Source organism: Salvelinus namaycush, chromosome 28 (genome assembly GCF_016432855.1).
Source record: "Salvelinus namaycush isolate Seneca chromosome 28, SaNama_1.0, whole genome shotgun sequence".
NCBI lineage: Eukaryota > Metazoa > Chordata > Actinopteri > Salmoniformes > Salmonidae > Salvelinus > Salvelinus namaycush.
This window is the reverse complement of record NC_052334.1, coordinates 25,498,527-25,520,302: the sequence shown is the minus strand read 5'-3', so window position 1 is coordinate 25,520,302 and position 21,776 is coordinate 25,498,527. Positions and strand designations below refer to the sequence as shown.

At 41.5% G+C, this 21,776-nt stretch overlaps 3 protein-coding genes across 3 annotated transcripts; 1 reads left to right on the top strand and 2 right to left on the bottom strand.

Annotated features, from left to right (window-relative positions):
• Positions 1-403: 403 nt before the first annotated feature.
• On the top strand, positions 404-12,402 carry LOC120023413 (transmembrane emp24 domain-containing protein 10-like). The gene is made up of 5 exons (XM_038967430.1): positions 404-663; positions 1,921-2,041; positions 7,966-8,039; positions 11,390-11,516; positions 11,707-12,402. Exons 1-5 carry the CDS (start codon positions 487-489, stop codon positions 11,826-11,828), a joined length of 621 nt encoding a protein of 206 aa, XP_038823358.1. The 5' UTR covers positions 404-486; the 3' UTR covers positions 11,829-12,402.
• mlh3 (mutL homolog 3 (E. coli)) lies at positions 12,248-18,020 on the bottom strand. Its single transcript, XM_038967429.1, has 11 exons — positions 15,063-18,020; positions 14,580-14,656; positions 14,297-14,401; positions 14,099-14,183; positions 13,953-14,021; positions 13,666-13,774; positions 13,302-13,461; positions 13,174-13,197; positions 13,000-13,078; positions 12,762-12,910; positions 12,248-12,338 (listed from the first exon to the last, which is right to left on the bottom strand). The coding sequence occupies exons 1-11, from the start codon at positions 17,755-17,757 to the stop codon at positions 12,267-12,269; spliced, it is 3,624 nt and encodes a 1,207-aa protein (XP_038823357.1). The 5' UTR covers positions 17,758-18,020; the 3' UTR covers positions 12,248-12,266.
• Positions 18,021-18,222: 202 nt separating this feature from the next.
• On the bottom strand, positions 18,223-19,623 carry acyp1 (acylphosphatase 1, erythrocyte (common) type). The gene is made up of 3 exons (XM_038967896.1): positions 19,557-19,623; positions 19,014-19,103; positions 18,223-18,638 (listed from the first exon to the last, which is right to left on the bottom strand). Exons 2-3 carry the CDS (start codon positions 19,092-19,094, stop codon positions 18,420-18,422), a joined length of 300 nt encoding a protein of 99 aa, XP_038823824.1. The 5' UTR covers positions 19,095-19,103; positions 19,557-19,623; the 3' UTR covers positions 18,223-18,419.
• Between the last annotated feature and the right edge of the window lie 2,153 nt (positions 19,624-21,776).

The window sequence follows — 21,776 nt, the reverse complement described above, 5'->3', positions numbered from 1 at the left end:
TGTTAGTTCTAAAGCTATTTTTTTTAAATTTTAATTACATAATAGAATGAGAGTATAATATTAGCCTACGCCATTAATATAACGACAGTTATTATACGCAAATCTCGCAAAGGATGCATTCTATATAAGGACACTGATGTCCTGGAAATCAAATATTTTCTTCAAATTATTTTTTTAAACAAAAACCTTATTACGGCTCGATCTACCAGTAACCATTGAAGAACATGATTTGCATTTACGTATTTAGTACTTATTATTACTAAAAGAAAACGATGCAATACATGTCAGTGAAAATAATATGGATACAAAGTAGAAACTGTATGGAGATTTATTTAAATCATTATGACCACGCGCGCGTTGCACTTGCAAAAAGTACTGGGAAGCGAAGAGATCACGTGACTTAACCCGGAACTGAGCAGTATCTATATTTTTATTATCGAGAGCTTGGTGGCGACTGACTGTAGCGTACAGCCAGCTACATACAGTATGTCTAGATTTTTTCTATTACTTACCTTTACTGTTCTTTTTGATTTGACCTTTTCTATTACGTTCTATCTACCGGTAAATCTTAGAAAATGTTTGCGGGAAGAGATCCACAAAGACGTGCTGGTCACAGGCGAATACGAAGTTAGCGAACAACCAAATGCGAAAACCAATCTCAAGGTAACATAGCTAGCTAGGTCTGAACTAGCTAGCTAGACTGTATCAAATCCTTGGAATCAAGTTGGTGTTAGCGTTACTATTTGACATGGAAGCCTTGAATATGTGCATCATTTGGCTACTATCAATACAATCAATGCCAATATAAAAAAATGTCTCTGTGCAGGTTTGTTTGCATTAGCTGGCCACCTGACCAGATAGCAAAAGTTATCTAGCTAACCTATACGATGTATGGACTATCGAACTTGTACAGTACAGCTGGCTAATGTAGCTAGCTAGCTAGCTAAATAAAATGTTGTCATTTTGGTTCAACAGAGTACTGCAAAAGACTTGAATAGGATATCAATGAAAGTATAGTATTAATCATGTAGCTACGAGCGGACAGGTGTATAACATCGAGCACATAGCCATGCAATCTCCATAGACAAACATTGGCAGTATAATGGCCTTACTGAAGAGCTCAGTGACTTTCACCTGGAGTGGTGTAAAGCTCGCCACCATTGGACTACGGACCAGTGGAAACGTGTTCTCTGGAGTGATGAATCACGCTTCACCATCTGGCAGTCTGACGGACAAATCTGGGTTCGGTGGATGCCAGGAGAACTCTACCTGCCCGACTGCATCGTGCCAACTGTAAAGTTTAGTGGAGGAGGAGGAATAATGGTCTGACGCTGTTTTTCATGGTTCGTGCTAGGCCCCTTAGTTCCAGTGACAGGAAATATTAACGCTACAGCATACAATTACATTCTAGATGATTCTGTTCTTACAACAGTTTGGGGAAGGCCCTTTCCTGTTGCGGCATGACAATGCCCCCGTGTACAAAGTAAGGTCCATACAGAAATGGTTTGGTTCGAGATCAGTGTGGAAGAACTGACTTGCCTGCACAGAGCCCTGACCTCAACCCCATCAAACACCTTTGGGATGAATTGGAACGCCGACTGCGAGCCAGGCCTAATCGCCCAACATCAGTGCCTGACCTCACTAATGCTCTTGTGGCTGAATGGAAGCAAGTCCCTGCAGTATTGTTCCAACATCTAGTGGAAAACCTTCCCAGAAGAGGGGAGGCTATTATAGCAGCATATTAATGCCCGTGATTTTGGAATGAGTTGTTCGACAAGCAGGTGTCTACATACTTTTGGTCATGTAGTGTATGTTATAAAAATTAACAAGTAGCTAGCTAGTTTATTTTGATTCATGCATGTCTAGTGTATCTGGGTCAAAAAAGTACCAACCGTGTGTTTTAATTATTTTCCATTTCAGATTACAGATTCATCAGGTCACATCTTGTACTCCAAGGAGGATGCTTCAAAGGGGAAGTTTGCCTTTACAACAGAGGACTATGATATGTTTGAGGTTTGCTTCGAAAGCAAATCCCCCCTAGGTGAGTGTGTTTAACCATGTCACAGATATATTCTAACATAGCAATGGGCATGGGTCGTTTAAGTGTAAAGCCAGCAGGGTTCGACCTTAAGGCTTGTTCGCTTTGTACGGGGCAAGTAAAAAATCTTTAAAACATCAGACAACCCAGAATATATACTGAATAAAAACATGAGCGCAACATGCAACAATTTCAAAGATTTTACTGAGTTACAGTTCATAAATAAGGAAGTCAGTCAATTGAAATAAATTCATTAGGCCCTAATCTATGGATTTCCCCCCCCTGGGAATACCTTTTTAAAAAAGTAGGGGCGTGGATCAGAAATCCAGTCAGTATCTGGTGTTACCATTTGCCTCCTGCAGCGCAACACATTTCCTTCGCATAGAGTTGATCAGGCTGTTGATTGTGGCCTGTGGCATGTTGTCCTAATCGTCTTCAATGGCTGTGCGAAGTTGCTGGATATTAGTGGGAACTGGAACACGCTGTCGCACACGTCGAATCAGGGCATCCCAAACATGGTCAATGGGTGACATATGTCTGAGTATGCAGGCCATGAAAGAACTGGGACCTTCAGCTTCCATGAATTGTGTACAGATCCTTGTGGCGTGGGGCTGTGCATTATCATGCTGAAACATGAGGTGGTGGCAGCGGATGAATGGCACGACAATCAGCCTCAGGATTTTGTCACGGTGTCTCTGTGCATTCAAATTGCCATTTATAAGATGCAAGTGTGTTCGTTGTCCGTAGCTTATGCCTGCCCATACCATAACCCCACCATGGGGAATTCTGTTCACAACGTTGACATCAGTGAACCACTCACCCACACAACGCTATACACATGGTCTGCGGTTGTGAGGCCAGTTGAACTTACTTCCAAATTCTCTAAAACAACGTTGGAGGCAGTTTATGGTGGAGAAATTAACATGAAATTCTCTGGCAACTGCTCTTGTGGTCATTCCTACAGTCAGCATGCCAATTGCATACTCCCTGAACTTGACATCTGTGGCGTTGTGTGACGAAACTGCACATTTTAGAGTGGCCTTTTATTGTCCCTAGCACAAGGTGCACCTGTGTAATGATCGTGCTGTTTAATCAGATTCTTGATATGCCACACCTGTCAGGTGGATGGATTAAGTTGGCAAATGAGAAGTGCTCACTAACAGGGATGTAAACAAATGTGTGCGCAATTTGAGAGAAGCTTTTTGACGTATGGAACATTTCTGCTATCTTTTATTTCAGGTCATGAAACATGGGACTTTCACTTTACATGTTGTGTTTCATATTTTTTTTCATTGTAGATTTCAGTTGTCTGAATTGACAAGTAAAAAAATCACTATCAAACAATTACTCAGATCAGAATTGGACCAGGGAGCGCTCAGCAGTACATTGTTGACATTGAGTAAATTGCCTATAGCCTATTTCAATAAATATGTTATTTACACAGAGAACAGAGCTAAGAGTCTGACAAAAGCAGCGCAAAATATCCGGTCATTTTATTTATATATATATATATATTTATGTATACACACACACACACACACACACTACCGTTCAAAAGTTTGAGGTCACTTAGAAATGTCCTTGTTTTTGAAAGAAAAACACATTTTCTGTCCATTTAAAATAACATAAAATTGATCAGAAATACAGTCGTGGCCAAAAGTTGAGATTGACAAAGTTTGCTGCTTCAGTGTTTTTAGATATTTTTGTTACTATGGAATACTGAAGTATAATTATATAAGTAGTAATTATATAAGTATAATACCCGCAAAACACCAGTCTCAATGTCAACAGTGAAGAGGCTACTCCGGGATGCTGGCCTTCTAGGCAGAGTTGCAAAGAAAAAGCCTTATCTCAGACTGGACAAAAAGAGTCTGAAATATGGCTTTTTCTTTGCAAAACAATAGCAAGACATAAAAATCTAATGAAATTTCAACAAACCTTAGTTGAGAAAAGCATTGTAAGACAGGAATGATGCATGCGAGACCGGGTGGGAAAATCCCTTCTTGACGTTGCGAACCAAACACCCAAAAGGTTAATCCTACTAACTGAAATATAAGACAAATGAAAGTTATTAAGTGTATTTTTCAAACTAATCCAATAGTGTTTAATGTCCTAAAGTTGCCGCTTTTAAATTGGAATAATTATGAAAGTCGGAATCTATGCTATTCTCATTCAGATGTATTTTTAATGAGAAATATTTTAGGCCACGAAGTGAAATTGAGCAAACAATACAAAGATGGAAAAATAGAATGAGCTGAGGAAAGCTTATGAAAGAAATTATGCGTAGTTGGCCTTGACCTATTTCCATATTATTCTAGCATTGTGCAACCTACCTACAATGCAAATACAGTTGAAGTCGGAAGTTTACATACACCATAGCCAAATGCATTTAAACTCAGTTTTTCACAATTCCTGACATTTAATCCTAGTAAAAATTCCCTGTCTTAGGTCAGTTAGGATCACCCCTTTATTTTAATGTGAAATGTCAGAATAATAGTAGAGAGAATGATTAATTTCTTTCATCACATTCCCAGTGGGTCAGAAGTTTATATGCACTCAATTAGTATTTGGTAGCATTGCCTTTAAATTGTTTAACTTGGGTCAAACGTTTCGGGTAGCCTTCCACAAGCTTCCCACAATAAGTTGGGTGAATTTTGGCCCATTCCTCCTGACAGAGCTGGTGTAACTGAGTCAGGTGTGTAGGCCTCCTTGCTCGCACACACTTTCTCAGTTCTGCCCACAAATTGTCTATAGGTTTGAGGTCAGGGCTTTGTGATGGCCACTCCAATACCTTGACTTTAAGCCATTTTGCCACAACTTTGGAAGTATGCTTGGGGTCATTGTCCATTTGGAAGACCCATTTGCGACCAAGCTTTAACTTCCTGACTGATGTCTTGAGATGTTGCTTCAATATATCCACATCATTTTACTCCCTCATGATGCCATCTATTTTGTGAAGTACACCAGTCCCTCCTGCTGCAAAGCACCCCCACAACATGATGTTGCCACCGCCATACTTCACAGTTGGGATGGTGTTCTTCGGCTTGCAAGCTTCCCCCTTTTTTCTCAACATAACGATGGTCATTATGGACAAACAGTTCTATTTTTGTTTCATCAGACCAGAGGACAGTTCTCAAAAGTACCATCTTTGTCCCCATGTGTAGTTGCAAACCGTAGTCTGGCTTTTTCATGGCGGTTTTGGAGCAGTGGCTTCTTCCTTGTTGAGCGGCCTTTCAGGTTATGTCGATATAGGACTCGTTTTACTGTGGATATAGATATTTTGTACCCGTTTTCTCTAGCATCTTCACAAGGTCCTTTGCTGTTCTGGGATTGATTTGCACTTTTCGCACCAAGCACGTTCATCTCTAGGAGACAATGCGTCTCCTTCCTGAGCGGCATGACGGCTGCGTGGTCCCATGGTGTTTATACTTGCGTACTATTGTTTGTACAGATGAACATGGTACCTTCAGGCGTTTGGAAATTGCTCCCATGAACCAGACTTGTGGAGGTCTACAATTTATTTGCTGAAGTCTTGGCTGATTTCTTTTGATTTTCCCATAATGTCAAGCAAAGAGGCACTGAGTTTGAAGGTAGGCCTTGAAATACATCCACAGGTACACTTCCAATTGACTCAAATGATGTCAATTAGCCTATTAGAAGCTTCTAAAGCCATGACATAATTTTCTGGAATTTTCCAAGCTGTTTAAAGGTGTGTATGTAAACCTCGGACCCACTGGAATTGTGTAACAATGAATTATAAGTGAAATAATCTGTCTGTAAACAATTGTTGGAAAAATGTATTGTGTCATGCACAAAGTAGATGTCCAAACCGACTTGCCAAAACTATAGTTAACAAGAAATTTGTGGAGTGGTTGAAAAACCAGTTTTCATGACTCCAACCTAAGTGTATGTAAACTTCCGACTTCAACTGTAGTAGCCTAGGCTTAATAAGAGAGAAGGATGCAAATCAGTTTATAATTATCCAGTTCTGAGGACCAGTGGCGTAGGCAGAAATCTGTTGAATGCAGGGCCAGCCCAAAAGATTCTGGTACACAATTTGGGCACTCATCATAAAAGCTGACCTAATACCTTTCTGTAATTGATCGCAAACAACAAACCATCTCATGTTAGCCTTATTTTAAAATGGATTACATTTATTTTTCCCTCAATCTACACACAATACCCCATAATGACAATGTGAAAACAGGTTTACATTTTTACAAATAAGATACCTTATTTACATTAATGCACTAATCTTGTAGGCCTATGTAAATTAATTTAACATGTGACACAGACCTACACAAACTGTAGGCTTATAATTAAGAGACAAGAACAAAATGGCCTGTTATAACAGTAATAATCACAATAGGTATCGATAGACTAGAATAGTGGTCACCAATCTTTTCTTAGTCGATCGCTTGAGTCGAAATGCAATTATCTGCTGGGCGCGGGAGATCAAGTGCACCTACAATGTATTGTGTGATCAATTAAATGATCAATAGTCTAGGTCCCCAAACTGCGGGGGTGCCTTATATTTAATAACTACATAACACTGGTCAGAGGTCAGTTGTTGTAGCCTACTTGCGAGGCACATCGGAACAGAATTTTAAATAACACGGTTATTTCACTGGACTGATGGTGATGTGTCAGCGGAGGGAGGTAGAGTGCGAGTCGAAGTGTTGAATAACAGCTTTGTAGTGCTGATCATTGTCTCTGAATGTACTGACACTAAGTCCCTCGATTAGATCAATGCAATCAGTAGGAGGGACTGGAGGCCCTTCATGGGGAAATCACTGATATCAAATAACTTGGCAAATGCTCCAACATGGTCATGGTCTCTTCAAAAAAAAAAATGTTTTTACTGGGAGCTTAGTTTGGCCATTTTACTTGTCTTAGCTAGCTAACTGTAGGTAGCCTACACACGGTATCAGTGTGAAGTGATGTGCCAGAACCTGCCCATTGTTTAGAAATTGAACTGAATTGAATATAATTAACATTTCAGTTTTTTCCCCCAGTAAATAATCAAGCATAATTCAAATTCATTACATAGGCCTAAATACAATTGATTTTATGTACAACGTCCTTGAGTGTCCTGAAAGGCATCTGCCAAATAATGTATTATTAATATCAATACCCCTTTAGTTTTCCCAACCCCTCCCTACTGCTTGCTATGAATTCCATCTGATGGTGTATGCATGTTCAGGCCAGTGCTTGACTGAAATAGGTGCCAGTACTCATTTTGGGTCCCGGTATCATTTTATATTTAGGTGCAAGAACTCCTATATATTTTTTGAGCTAATATTGTATAGGAGGTGCAGCAACTCCAGCAGTAGACCATTTGAAGTGACAGTACTCAATTCCGGTGCGCTCTTGCAAGTAGACTACTGTGCTTAGGTAAAAAGACAATGTCCAGTTTGGAACAAGTGCTCAATCTGATTGCGCCCACCCAGGCCTACGCCCCTGCTGACGACAGCAGAGTTGCTCTGCAGCCCATGATGATTTACAACCAATCACAAGACGCACAGCCAGCTAGGCTCGTTGACTGTCACTCGCTCCATCTGCACGCTTAGCCACACACAGATAGGCCTAGGTCACTACACATCTTTCGTGCCACAGCGCAAAATAGTGGAGACAAATATTTTTGAATATTCTAAGTATCTTTTGTCAATATCATGATTCCTCTCATCCATCCCGTAGCATGCGAGCCAAATGTGTAGTAGTCTTTTATTTTTATTTTATTTTGATGGAGACAAGTGATTTCAGCTTTCGGACAAGTGGCTAAAAAAGTTAATGTCAAGCCTTGCTTCAAGGGTTAAGAGTATATATGATTAAGCCAAAGCAGACTGGGCAGGATTTAGAAGCAGGGAATAGTCATTTCCTGGAATGTTTGGCCCCTGTACAATAAGTCTTTTCATTCTGGGGTCTAGGTACTGGGAGGGTCACAGACCAGCTGGTCAATTTAGACATGAAGCATGGTGTGGAGGCAAAGAATTACGAAGAGGTAAGTACCAACTGCCCGTCAGCCTTTCTCCAGGTGCATCTGGATCAGATTTGGTGTGACCATGAGTCAACATTAAAAAATATATGTATAATGTCAATGATGGTTAAGGTTCCTTTCACAGTTCTCTTTAAAATCTGTCCTCTAAAGTGAACACTGGAGTTAAAAAAACAAACAAAAAAAGCCAAAGAACTCAGTTCTTTGTATTCACACTGCCCTTGCCTTTGAATGAGTACTCAACTCTTTTGCCAGTTTACTTCACCTATTCTATTTTGTGGTCCGAGTTCTCTTTGCATTCACATTTCTATGTTAAGGAACCAAGACCTTTGAACATTTACTAAATGCACTCTGTAAAAACCCAAACTGCAGTATAAGCCATTCCATCAGAACGTGTTATTGGACAGCTAGATACACAGTACCAGTCTCAAGTTTGGACACACCTACTCATTCCATGATTTTTATTTATTTTTACTATTTTCCACATTCTAGAATAATGGTGAAGCCATCAACTATGAAATAACAAAAGGAATTGTACAGTAACCAACAAAACAAAATATATTTTGAGTCTACAAAGTAGCCACCCTTTGCAGCTTGGCATTCTCTCAACCAGCTTCATGAGGTAGTCACCTGGAATGCATTTCAATTAACTGCTGTGCTTTTTCATAAGTGAATTTGTGGAATTTCTTACCTTAATGCGTTTGAGTCAATCAGTTGTGTTGTGACAAGGGTGGGGTAGTATACAGAAGATGGCCCTATTGGTAAAATACCAAGAGCAGCTCAAACAAGCAAAGAGAAATGACAGTCCATCATTACTTTAAGACATGAAGGTCAGTCAATTCTGAAAAAGTGCAGTTACAAAACCATCAAGTGCTATGATGAAACTGTCTCATGAGGACCACCACAGGAAAGGCAGACCCAGAGTTACCTCTGCTGCAGAGGATAAGTTCAGTAGTTACCAGCCTCAGAAATTGCAGCCCAAATAAAAACTTCAGAATTCATGTAACAGACACAACATCAACTGTTCAGAGGAGATTGCATGAATTATTATGCCTTCATGGTCAAATTGCTGCAAAGAAATCGCTACGAAAGGAAACCAATAAGAGGAGACTTGCTTGGGCTAAGAAACATGAGCAATGGACATTAGACCGGTGGAAATCTGTCCAAATTGTGTCTTTGTGAGATGCAGAGGAAGTGAACGGATGATCTCCACATGTGTGGTTCCCAACGTGAACCATGGAGGTGGGGTGATGGTGCTTTGCTGGTGACACTGTCAGTGATTTATTTATAATTCAAGGCACACTTAACCAGCATGGCTACCACAGCATTCTGCAACGATACGCAATCTCATCTGGTTTGCACTTAGTTGGGACTACCATTTGTTTTTCAACAGGACAATGACCCAAAACACACCTCCAGGCTGTGTAAGGGCTATTTGACCAAGAAGGAGAGTGATGGAGTGCTGCATCAGATGACCTGGCCTCCACAATCACCTGACGCCAACCCAATTGAGATGGTTTGGGATGAGTTGGACCGCAGAGTGAAGGAAAAGCAGCCAACAAGTGCTCAGAAATTGTGGTAACTCCTTCAAGACTGTTGGAAAAGCATTCCTCATGAAGCTGGTTGAGAGAATGCCAAGAGTGTGCAAAGCTGTCATCAAGGCAAAGGGTGGCTACTTTGAAGAATCTAAAATATATTTTGATTACTACACAATTCCATGTTATTTCATAGTTTTGATGGCTTCACTATTCTAGAATGTAGAAAATAGTAAAAATAAATAAAAACCATGGAATGAGTAGATGTCCAAACTTCTGACTGGTACTGTACCTACTCACATTTGATGCTAATAGATTGTATCTTCTGATTTATAATTGTAATTTAACATGTAAGTATTATTGGTAACAGAATAAATAGAACTGCAAATTGTACACCAATGCCGCTTAAGAGCTAGCATTGATTCACTGAATATGTTGTCTTACATTATTCAAGCCCCACTTTCAAATAAACAATTTATGAATCTCTTAGCCTATAGATCACGTATTGCAAACATATAATCTGAACATCGTGTCAGTACAACACTCGATACATGTTTTGTAATGTCTGTGCATCCTTGACAACTGCTAATCAATATCCAAAAACAGCATGTTTTTCCCCCCACAAATCTGAACATCTCTCTTTTGTGGCACCAATGTGAGGGGTTATGGCAGGGGAGACTGTTGCAGTAGTCTAGTGTGAGGGGTTATGGCAGGTGAAACCGTGTTGCAGTAGTCTAGTGTGAGGGGTTATGACAGGAGAAACAGTGTTGCAGTAGTCTAGTGTGAGGGGTTATGGCAGGGGAAACTGTGTTGCAGTAGTCTAGTGTGAGGGGTTATGGCAGGTGAAACCGTGTTGCAGTAGTCTAGTGTGAGGGGTTATGGCAGGTGAAACCGTGTTGCAGTAGTCTAGTGTGGGGGGTTATGGCAGGTGAAACCGTGTTGCAGTAGTCTAGTGTGAGGGGTTATGGCAGGTGAAACCGTGTTGCAGTAGTCTAGTGTGAGGGGTTATGGCAGGTGAAACCGTGTTGCAGTAGTCTAGTGTGAGGGGTTATGGCAGGTGAAACCGTGTTGCAGTAGTCTAGTGTGAGGGGTTATGGCAGGGGAAACTGTGTTGCAGTAGTCTAGTGTGAGGGGTTATGGCAGGTGAAACCGTGTTGCAGTAGTCTAGTGTGGGGGGTTATGGCAGGTGAAACCGTGTTGCAGTAGTCTAGTGTGAGGGGTTATGGCAGGTGAAACCGTGTTGCAGTAGTCTAGTGTGAGGGGTTATGGCAGGTGAAACCGTGTTGCAGTAGTCTAGTGTGAGGGGTTATGGCAGGTGAAACCGTGTTGCAGTAGTCTAGTGTGGGGGGTTATGGCAGGGGAAACTGTTGCAGTAGTCTAGTGTATGGTCCGGGAATAATGACAAGCGACCCTGGGGAGCCTTCTGTTCACATTGCCTTAAAGTGAACCAAACCAGACCACCTCTCGAGATGGTTTCAGTTTGGGGGCTCTTGAGGGTTCTGAGTTAATTTGGAGTGTTCACACTGCACAAAAAATTAAGAACTGCCTTAACAAAAATTGTCTGAAAGGGGACCAAGTGTGAAGACACCCTAAGACTAACTTTCTCTCAACTACATTTCTGAAAGCATGCTCATACAGCTCTTTACCACTCCACAATACAAGTGTCATACACTAACATTTTATACACTATTAAATGTGACTAAGGACATCCAGTGGTCAATCGGGGCTTTATTCTGTATGGTGCAATGTTTCGGTGGAAGAGAGAATACTCATGTCCATTTGACACAGTACGCTCAACTTTAATTCTTCTGCTCTTTTCAGATTGCAAAAGTTGAGAAGCTGAAGCCCCTAGAAGTTGAACTAAGACGCCTCGAAGACTTGTCGGAGTCCATTGTGAATGACTTTGCCTACATGAAGAAGCGTGAAGAGGAAATGAGGGACACAAATGGTAAGTGCTATATGGAAAAAAACAAAAAGGTGCAAAGCAACATTTGCGGTCCATGTTTTCACTCAACCAGAAAATGTTCAGTGTCTTTCATGTTTCTCAATCTTTTTTGCCTTGTCTTGTGAAGAGTAAAACCTTAGTTTATTTAAACCGACACGTTACTCGGTTAAATATATTTTCCCTCACATTGCAGAATCCACCAACATACGTGTCTTGTACTTCAGTATCTTCTCTATGTGCTGTCTAATTGGGCTGGCAACGTGGCAGGTCTTCTACCTACGGCGTTTCTTCAAGGCGAAGAAACTGATCGAGTAAAGCCATCTACGAAGCGGGGACCATGTTGAGGAAATGGTGTGCAATTTGTGAGAAATTTAAGTTGGGTAGTAGCCCCCGTATACAATTATATTTATTTCAGACTTAAGTTTTTTACTAGCCTCATCTCAGGCACTGTTTTGATTAGAAATACATTGGTTTGAGATGTACTCATGCAATATTGCATGACAATAAACACACTACATTTGAGTGCACAAAGCCTCCCATCACACATTCAGCTATTGTTATGCAAAAATAAAGTGTCCCCAGTATGTCAGGTACATGGTTGTGTTTTGTAATAAGAAGGCTTTCACTCTGGGTGTCTTTCATATAGCTATAAAGACTATACAGCATTAAAAGATGAGCAATTACAATAAATGTCTCATTTAATGAGATCCTGTTTTTAAATTAATCTTTTATCATTTGACAATGTTGGCACACTTATCTATTTCCATAAAGTTCCCAGGCTTTGTACATTCTTCTCAGTTTTCTGAGGTTTGGTCTCGGTGGTTCCTGTGAAAAACAAGAAAATATTGTTTAGCAAGTAAAATTAAGCTTGGCATAGAGCAAATTCTGATTGTGGAGCAAGACTCATTTGTCACTACAGATTAACAAAATACTTGTTTGAAGTCTTGATTTGTAATGTGTTGGACCCCAGGAAGATTAGCTAGCGTTAGCTAATGGGGATCCTAATTACAAATTAAACAGTTTAAAGTAAAACTATTTTGGTATGTTTCATTACTCCATTGATTATAGTCCTGAAATGTTTTGCATGTCAGCAACTAAGTTGAAGATTAACTTTCAAAATACGGCATACCACCTATTTTAAAAGTTATGTCTTAAACTTGATTGCTGACATATAACAAATACCCACATTTTTTGGGTGGAGCTTTCCTTTTAAGCTGGTCCTTAATCAGTGCATGTCTATAGTGGTACCTCTTGGTCATTCAAGTGAAGGACGTCTACCAGCGGGGCGATGGATGGGCGGCCATGGGCACACTGGAAGGGCAGCTGGCATGAAGATAGAGCGCCTACCAGGCTGCAACACTCCTCCTTACTGAGGCGGTCATTGAATTTGATTGCACCTGTTTGGGCCATAACACCAATAATACTTCACCATGACACTAATGAGAAACGTGTACAGTATGACCACTGAATTAAAAATAACACTCACCATGACATGCAAGGGAGGCGAGGACTTTAAGTACCGTAAGAGGCAATGTCCCTCGCACTCTGCCAGTTGAACGCAGTAACTGAGATGAAAGACACAAATTATTTGATGATATTCATCCTATTGATTGTTCTTTTAAAGATTTTGGAAGAGTACACAGACAGTACTCATGCTCACCTCAATCTGCTCTTGAAGGTACTCCTGGAGGGCAGTTGCATGAGGTAGGAATGAGGTGATAATTGAATCAATAAGGAAATATTACAGGGTACAATAATTTTGCTGAGGAGAGGTGGTATAATTCTCACCTCCACTATGGGCTTGATGATAGAACGCCTCCCCCGGCGGAGTTCATTTCTCTCCTTCTCTGTGAAACACATTGGCACCTTCCCCACCAGGACCTGGGGATCTCCTATCTGCGAGAACTGCATCTCCAGACCCAGGCCCCTCAAGGATGGCCGGCAGGACCTGTCGAAAGGAACACCCCCTAATCCATATCATCAGAGCAGAAGCTGTGCCACCACCACTATAGACCCTCACTCCTAATTAAGTGGTTGAGACAATTGTCTCCACTTAACAGCTGGGAAAACCAACCGCACATTCACTACATCTCGTTTGGATGGTCAACAGAGTTCCTCTGACCGCTTGTCTTAGAGGCAGCTAAGCGCTGACCTGAGCAGCCTCAGCTCCTCCTCTGTCACGCTGACCTCCAGTGGTGGGGCTACAGTGGATGAGCATAGCCGTCTCTCCCCCGGTGCCTCTGGATCATCCTCGTACGAATCTGCATCATTGCATACATAACAGAATGGGTGGTTACACTTTACACCAACTGCTCGTATTCCTACTTGGTAATGCTGTAATTACTACAGTAACAACACTGTATTGACATGTTGTTACAGAGTATTTCAGCATTGTCTTTGTAACTGCATAGCATCCACTTCAGGGTGGGGTGGTCTTACCTGCAACTAGATTCTCAAGACGAACTCTCTCATGCGCAGCGTGTTGATCCACTAACACTAAAAGGTTCCCTGAAATTCAAAAGGTGTGATCACTTAAAGAAAAATGGATGACTTAAAACTGGAAAACTGACAATCTCTCTCTGTACCATCAGTTTCACTGCAGGCCGCAGGCTCTTGGTCTTGTGTGTTGATAAGACATGCAAGAAACTTCTTATCCACTTGATGAATAACCTAGAAGGTAAGAGAGAAATATTTAGCTAGTGTTAGAAATCACTTCATGGTGGGAAATAAAGCCACTGATTCAACACACTATCATATGAATCAAAGGGTAATGAGATATTTGCCTTCATTGAGTGAATCATGTCCTTGGAGAAGCGGTATGGAAAGAGGATGTTATGGATCTTCACAGCCAGTCCTTCAGCTTGCACACTTGATATGTCCACACCTACCTGGCAAGTCATGGGTTGTTGAAATAAGCAATAATGTGCTTTAAAGGGAAGTCAAGACAACCCACAATTTCTACATGTGAAAATAAAGTCCCTAAATAATGTAATTGTATTTCATTTCTGGACTGAGGCAGGTAGTCTATTTGCACATTCTGGAGTGAAACGAGAGAATTTGGCTTACCATAGGAGGTCGTGCAAACACAGGGTTAGTCCACTCAGAGTACAGGGAGGACAGTGAATTAGAGTCCTGAATGTCATCTGTGGATAAAAGAAAAAATAAGATTACACAAGAATATAAAAAATAGGTTAATAATACACACACTTAGTCTACTGCAGCATTATGATCTACATTTTTGCTAGAAACCTCCATTGTACCTCTATTGTCAGGCCCTGAACTAAGAACTCTCCCTGCTTTGGATTTGGGAAGGAAGGGCAAGACTAGATCCATTTGAAATGGGTAACACCTGTACTCAATCCCTGCAGGGGAAGGAAGGAAAGCTAGGTAGTAAACACTAACACAAGCACTCATAGTCAAACATACATCCTTAAATATACTTTTCAAACATAGCTTGCTACTGTCAAACTTGATCCAAACAATATAATGGTCTAAACTTTAAAAGTAGGCATTAGACAGATATGATGAACACATGATAAAAGTTCTTACCTTTTTTGGAGATGACACTGATTGCCATGTTGGTGACATCTGACGTGCAAGACACTTGTGTCTCTTCAGCAGAGGGTGCTTCATATTTACTGAGTCCTGTCACTTTGTTGATGTAGACCAGCTTCCCCACAGCGTCGTCATAGTGATGCAGCCAATCACATGATGCTGTGACATTGTTCGCTTCCTTTTCATCTGGCAGAGGATTTGTACTGCAGCCCGGGATGAAGTCACGATTCTGGCCAGTGTTATTGTGTTGTTCTCCATTATTGATTTCTAGAATAGCATTGTTTTCTACAGTGTCCTGGGGACATATATCCTCATTTGAAGTAGTCTCTGGAGGATGTACAAATGCACTGGTTGCAACCTCTGCCCTTTGGTGTTTTAATTGAGAGAGTTTGGCAGCCAAAGATATTTCACTGCTCCGAGCAGAGAGAGATTTGAGTTTGGTGAACATGGAGAGTGTTAATGGGCTTTTGTGGTCTTTCATCAGATCCAGACGTGACTCTGTGACATCCCTTTCTTGATCCGCTTCAAGATAGGGCAAAACAGCCTTGGCATTCATAACCAAGTGTTCGGTCTGGGAAGCTGTGGCATCAATTGCTAAATAATTGCTATTAACGTCGACAGGAACTGGATTGGATTCGGTAAGCTTCCCGTATATTCTTCTGAACCTGTCCAGAGATCCAGCCTCTTTATATAAAGACAGCTTTTGACATGACATGAACGTAGAAATCTTTGAAGGGATGCCAGTGGGAAGGTCCTTACCTTCTCTGTCGTAAACGTGAAGATGGCCTGGGCCCTCCACCATAGGCCATTTTCGTTTTGTTGCAAGTTTCTCTCTAGATTCTAACGCTAGCCCTTGTCTACTCTGGTGGGAGAGACATTTCTGAGAGGGTAAACTGCTATGAATGTATGGATGTGATAGAAAGATCTTTCTGTGTCCACCTGGATTCAGTTCTGTGTCCTGTGGTTGAGGTAGTGTCTGTTTGATAGAGCCCATCTCTGACTGGATTCCCTGAGTGAGAGAACATGGTGCTCTCACAGTGCATCTTGAGAGGGATACATGCTCTCTTTTATTATCCTTCATCTCTGTTCCTTCTTCTATACTCATTTTCAGATTTTCTCCCTTTGTCTTAAAGATAAGACTATGCTGAGATGATTCAGGACAAGAAATAGCAGATTTCAGATGTGCATTGCTTTCATTCTCTTTCGTAACTTCCTTGTAAGACTCTGATGAATCCGTAACTGATGAATCTGTAATTGAATCATACTGTAGACCTTGGTCTGTATCTACTGAGCTTGGTCGACATTGTGGGTTTGTGGTATTATGCTCTTGTTCAAAACCCGTAAGGACCTCCTTGTCCCTTGGTTTTCCTACTCTGTCACCCTGCTCTGATTCAACTCCATCACATGTCTGACAAACACTTTTCATCTTGTCAGAGTCTTCTGTCTGCCGTCGATGAACAGGTTCAGATGCAAGGGTCCTTCCAACATTACATTCCAGGGTAACACCCTCCATGTGTGTTTGGACACCTTTGCCAATGGAGTCCTTAACTCCATCTGTGCTAGCTGTTTGGCCACTAAACACATTCTTACATATGTAGTCCTGGATATCCTCTGGGGAGATTTCACTCACCAAGTTCTCTCTTGTCAGGAATGCTTTCACCGCCTCTTCTATGCAGAACAGAATACTTTCCCAGTCTTTGAATTCAATCAGGGTCTTGGCGGGCTCAAGGCATATGTCATACTCAGAGTAGTGGCACATGATATTGATGACATACATTGCATGTAGCTCGGCTCCTCTTCTCTGCTTTGGGCTCCTAATGGCAGGTGGTGTACCAGGGCTGTCATTCTGCCGACTTAAACTGCCTACTTTACGTAGGAGAAGGTTCAGCAGCTTGTGGATGCGGGTTTTGAGAAGTAGCCTGTCATTCACATAGAGGAACTGTAAGGTGTTGTTGTAGTGGCCTTCTCGTCCTACATAACCACTTACTTCAAACTGTGCATGGGAGTGGTTGATTTCCCCAAGCTTTTGGGCCCTACCTAAACCATGGATCTGAACAAACCTGTAGTAAGTGTTTCGGGCTTTGGAGAGCTGCACCACCATGGTCCCTGTGCAGTCATTCTTCAGCGTGAAAGAGACAGAGGGGTGAATGAGTGAAATGGCCTCCACTCTCTGCCTGATCCGTTCAAACTCCAGCACGCTATCCATCCTGTTTCTCCTCACTGGCATGTTGTGGAAGAAGTTACAAATAACAACAGTTGTCCCTGCAGATGGGCGGGTAGTCTCAGCCTCAAACACGTCCAAGCCTTTACCATCCTTGAAGACTTTCACATGAGTCTTCACAGACATTTTGGTCCTGGATGATATCTCCACCAGCATGGCGAGATTAGCAATACTGGCAACAGCTTCTCCTCTGAATCCATAGAATTTGAGATGATCTAGGTCCTCTAAAGAACTGCATTTGCTTGTGAAGTATCTGTTTCCTACAGACTCCATATCCTCTATGTCCATCCCTGAGCCATTGTCTATAACCTGCACTTTGAAGGCTTCGATGTCCACCCTCACACCCACGCATGTTGCACTAGCATCAATACTGTTCAGAATAAGCTCTTCAAGACACTGCTGTAATGAAAATATTGCTATTCCAGACCGAAGCTTACCTTGAACTTCTTTTGACAAACACTTAATCATATTTATAACGTTAGACCTTGGTTAATTTCTAAGGGCAACAAGGAGCCACTGATGTGTAACATTAGCTAGCTATCCTGTTAACGTTAGCTAGCCAAGATTCAAACCAGTGCTTTCCAACCGACAATTTAGCTAACGTTACAGGTGCGGGCTGCAGGTGGGTGTTTTAAATTGATACATACGACCAACGTGTGCAGTCTCTGTCTGGATTTTAAGTCGTTTGGAAGCCTCGAAATCCTCGACTTTTACTAAACATGTTCATTCCAGCAGCGACTGTTTACATTGTGAAGTCTATGGTAGCTTGCACCACACCGGTTTCTTACCCTGTTTAAGGAGAAAACACTGCCCCCTTAAGGCATGAAAGACCATGTTCCTAGAGGACTGAATATTTTAGTGTGTGAAGCAAGATCAAACACGTCTTAAATCATCAAGCAAGAAATATACAATTAAATTGTGTTAAATATTTTATTTTAGTTGTATTTTAAATATTACACATTAACACACAATTCAGAGTTAAGGCCTAACATACATTGAAATAAGTTTAAATTATTTACAGTACATTTCTAAAGCTTTCCATTTCAGGAACTCTAACAAAACAATCCTCATTTTAAATAACAATAATATCTCACACGTTAGTTTGGAATGTAATACTGTATAAAATAAATTCAAGGGCGAACTATTTTGAACGTTGAGTGATCCAAACTCTTAACGTTCTTCTCATTCTTGAACTCTGCTTTGATGATTTGTGACTTGGGGCTCCCAGTGGACTTCAGCCAATCCTGCATCTGTCTCACCTTGTTGCTTGGACCTTGAAGCTGCCCCTGCACAGTTCCTGCCTCTGTGTTCCGCACCCAGCCGACCAAACCTAGCTTTTTCCCCTCTGCCTGAAAAACACCACCAAATATGGCAGAAGGAGAGGTTATCATTACTCAGGAGTATTTCCTTGAAGAGCCACAAGGTATACATATTTTTTATTCCAGCTCAGCACTACAACCCCTGATGTGTCTCGGCCAGGACCTCCAGGCCAGGGCTGCTTACTCCTGCTAGCATGACTGAGTGACAAAGAAATTAAATGAAGCACACCATACAGCTGAAAACATAAATGAGTAGCTATGAAAGTATGCTTATGTCCAATCTACTGACTGACAGTCAGCCTGCTAATTGACCATGTGTTACTAAGCATAGGTATGAAACATGACTTTCAAATGACAAATAATAATAATAATGGCTTATGTCCTACTGTTGTATTGTATTCTTACCTGAGTGTATTTTCGAAAAAATACACCTTGAACTCTCCCAAATATTTCATAATCTACTGAAATCATCTCTTCAGTAGACATCCCAGCTGTCTTAATGAAAAGCGAAAAAAATATATCAATATTTTTGAAGGGTTCAATTCAAAACAAATGCGAGTAGCTACCTAGATATCTATATTGGCCAAACTGTTTTACTTTGTTATACCTATTTATTAATCTCAGACATCCCAGACCTAGGGAACATTGCCGGTCTGCCTAGAGACTACCTATTTATTGTAGTTAGCTAGTTGCAGATGTAACTAGGTTACTTACAGCTTCACCAAAACAAGAGACTGACTCAAACAGCATGCTTAGCCATAGCTTTGGGACACTGTCTGTGTACAGACTCCCTATGTTGTGTCCCAAAGCTAGTTTAGCCTCCACTTTCATTACTGTAGCTAGCTAACTAGCTTGCTAACCTGTGATCTTCATTTGCCTCTTAGCAGTGCAATTAGAACAAGCGCATAATATTGTCATTGTTTATATAGCTAGTTTACTAAATCATACCTTAGCTCAGCTTTCTCCAAAATGGTTTGGCAGTTTGGAGATTTTCATTCAGACAGCTATTTTTCGTTACATCCGGTCATTGCTTCCGGATGACAGTACTGCACCAATCAGAAAACGTTAACAAAATACTTTGTTTCTAGGCAACTGATACCAACAAAACAGGTGCTAAGTGTGTGCATGCTGCTACTGCTGTCAACATTTTCCACATTTTGGAGATATTCACAACCTATTTTAAAGAAGATAATTAGTCATGTCTTGGAGTAGCCATTGCTAAGCAGTAGTGAAATGCTGAAAGAGAATCACAAAGAGAAATCTGCCAATTCAAGAGGGAGAGCAGCTGGTGAGTCAATTCATGTAACGTTTAGCTAGCTAAGTCATATAGTTAGCTAGCTAGGCCTTATCTTTTCAACAAGTAAAATCAACCCCTAATCAACCATTTCTTTGGGGGTATAATTATGCATCGGTTGCAAATGGCTCCGCATCCTCACCCTGACCCTTTTCTTTTATTGGATAAAGAAGTGATATTGGAAAAACTCCCACCTGTGAAGGACCGCTCAAGAGCTTTGCATCACCCTTTGAAACATCAGACCAGCCTTCGAGAGCAACCGTTTGAGGATCATAGACCAAGGGAAAGGACTGCCATGAATGAATGGCAGCAACAGTATTCCCAAGAGACATTTCATCAATCCAAATATTCCTCCCAAAGCAGAACACATAACTCAGCAAGGACAAAGTATGTTTACCCTGAAGAACCAGGTGATATTGTGTCTGGGAGGAAAGCAGATGGAGTGGACAAGGCATTTTCACTGAAGCCTGTTTACCATAAAAGAACTTTAATCATAGATAGGTTGAGTAATGACGAGGTAGCTTGTAAACCTAATGAGTTTCAAAGACTCCCTCCATATTTTCCCTCACCACCACATGATCATTCAGAGTATGATAGAAGAAGTGGCATAATAAGCCAAAGAAGGCCTGCTGAGGATTCTTCACCATCATTGGAAGAGAACACAAACAGCAGAAGGGTTTCTGGGTACAAACGATCAAAGGGAGAGCAGCAGAGGCTGGATTATGAGCGGAGGATGGCAACGAAAATTGAAATGGATAAACTAATACTTCAGGAGAAGCTGTTGAAAACTCAGGAAAAAGTGAGAGAAATGCAGCAGAGGGAGAGAACTGTCTCAGGTGATAACACTAAGAGGGCAGAGAGGCATATTAGGAGACCAGTGGAAAGAGAAAAGGAGTGGATCGAGAGCAAGGTGTCCTCAGCTGAGCAGAGAAGGGAAAAGGAGAGAGTTCACGAGATGGAAAGGAGGGAGAGGTTGATTATGAGGGATAAAAGCCGGGAGGATATTGAGTGGCAGAGAGAGAAAAAAGAAGAGTTCAATAGGGAGAGAAGAGAGAAGAAGAGGGCACTTGCAGAAGAGTGGGAGAGGTTGGAAAGAATGGAAAGGGAAATTGTGAACAAGCCAGAGTGGAGTAGAGACAGGAGGGCTGAGAAGGACCTAGAGCAACAGAGGGAGAAAAATGGAGAGTGGAGCAGGAGGGCTAGAGAAAGGGAGAATGAAAAGTATACAAATTGGGAGAGGGAGAAAAGATTTGAGAGGAATAGGTGGGAGAGGGAGAAAGTGAAAGAGAGAGAACTAAATGGGGAGGTTGAGAAGAAAAGAGACTGGGAGAAGGAGTATAAGTGGGAAAGGTCTTCTAGAGAGAGGTATGTTTCAGCTGATGATAAGAGGCGTGACATATTTCATAGAGGGCTGGATCAGGAGGGACAGCTTAAAACTTCACATAGATCAGTGCCAGGGAGCCGCAGTAGCATCAATTGTAGAAAAATATCTCGAGAAGCTTCCCACACATCACCCTCAGTTCACCGCCAGTCAAGTCGGCTACTGCAAGTGGAACTCAGCCCAGTGGAGAGTGCTGACAATGCTTGCCTCCAGCTCATCCCTTGCAGGATTTGCCACAGAAAATTTGCTGCAGAGAGACTAGAGAAGCACCTTCAGGTCTGTGAGAGGATGCAGCGCTCCAGCCGCAAAGTCTTTGACTCCTCCAAGTACAGGGCCAAGGGAACTGACCTGGAAGAGTTCATGAAAACCAACTCAAGAAGCAAGTCTCCTGAGGTAAGAGTTTTTCCCCAATTTCTTTAATTTGAGGAAATAATGGTATTATATTATCTCGTTTCTCATGCCATTCCTCAACCCTGGTTAATATGATTTTGGC

What these genes read in the sequence shown, in the direction of transcription:
- LOC120023413 (XM_038967430.1), top strand. Translation starts at nt 487, where the DNA reads ATGTCTAGATTTTTTCTATTACTTACCTTTACTGTTCTTTTTGATTTG. An exon ending in CGAAAGCAAATCCCCCCTAG is followed by an intron (nt 2,042 to 7,965) that starts GTGAGTGTGTTT and finishes TCTGGGGTCTAG; the next exon opens with GTACTGGGAGGGTCACAGAC. An exon ending in GGAAATGAGGGACACAAATG is followed by an intron (nt 11,517 to 11,706) that starts GTAAGTGCTATA and finishes CTCACATTGCAG; the next exon opens with AATCCACCAACATACGTGTC.
- mlh3 (XM_038967429.1), bottom strand. Translation starts at nt 17,757, where the DNA reads ATGATTAAGTGTTTGTCAAAAGAAGTTCAAGGTAAGCTTCGGTCTGGA. An exon ending in TCATCAAGCCCATAGTGGAG is followed by an intron (nt 13,198 to 13,301) that starts GTGAGAATTATA and finishes ACTGCCCTCCAG; the next exon opens with GAGTACCTTCAAGAGCAGAT. An exon ending in ACCTTCAAGAGCAGATTGAG is followed by an intron (nt 13,079 to 13,173) that starts GTGAGCATGAGT and finishes CTTTCATCTCAG; the next exon opens with TTACTGCGTTCAACTGGCAG.
- acyp1 (XM_038967896.1), bottom strand. Translation starts at nt 19,094, where the DNA reads ATGTCTACTGAAGAGATGATTTCAGTAGATTATGAAATATTTGGGAGA. An exon ending in TTTTTCGAAAATACACTCAG is followed by an intron (nt 18,639 to 19,013) that starts GTAAGAATACAA and finishes GGTGTTTTTCAG; the next exon opens with GCAGAGGGGAAAAAGCTAGG.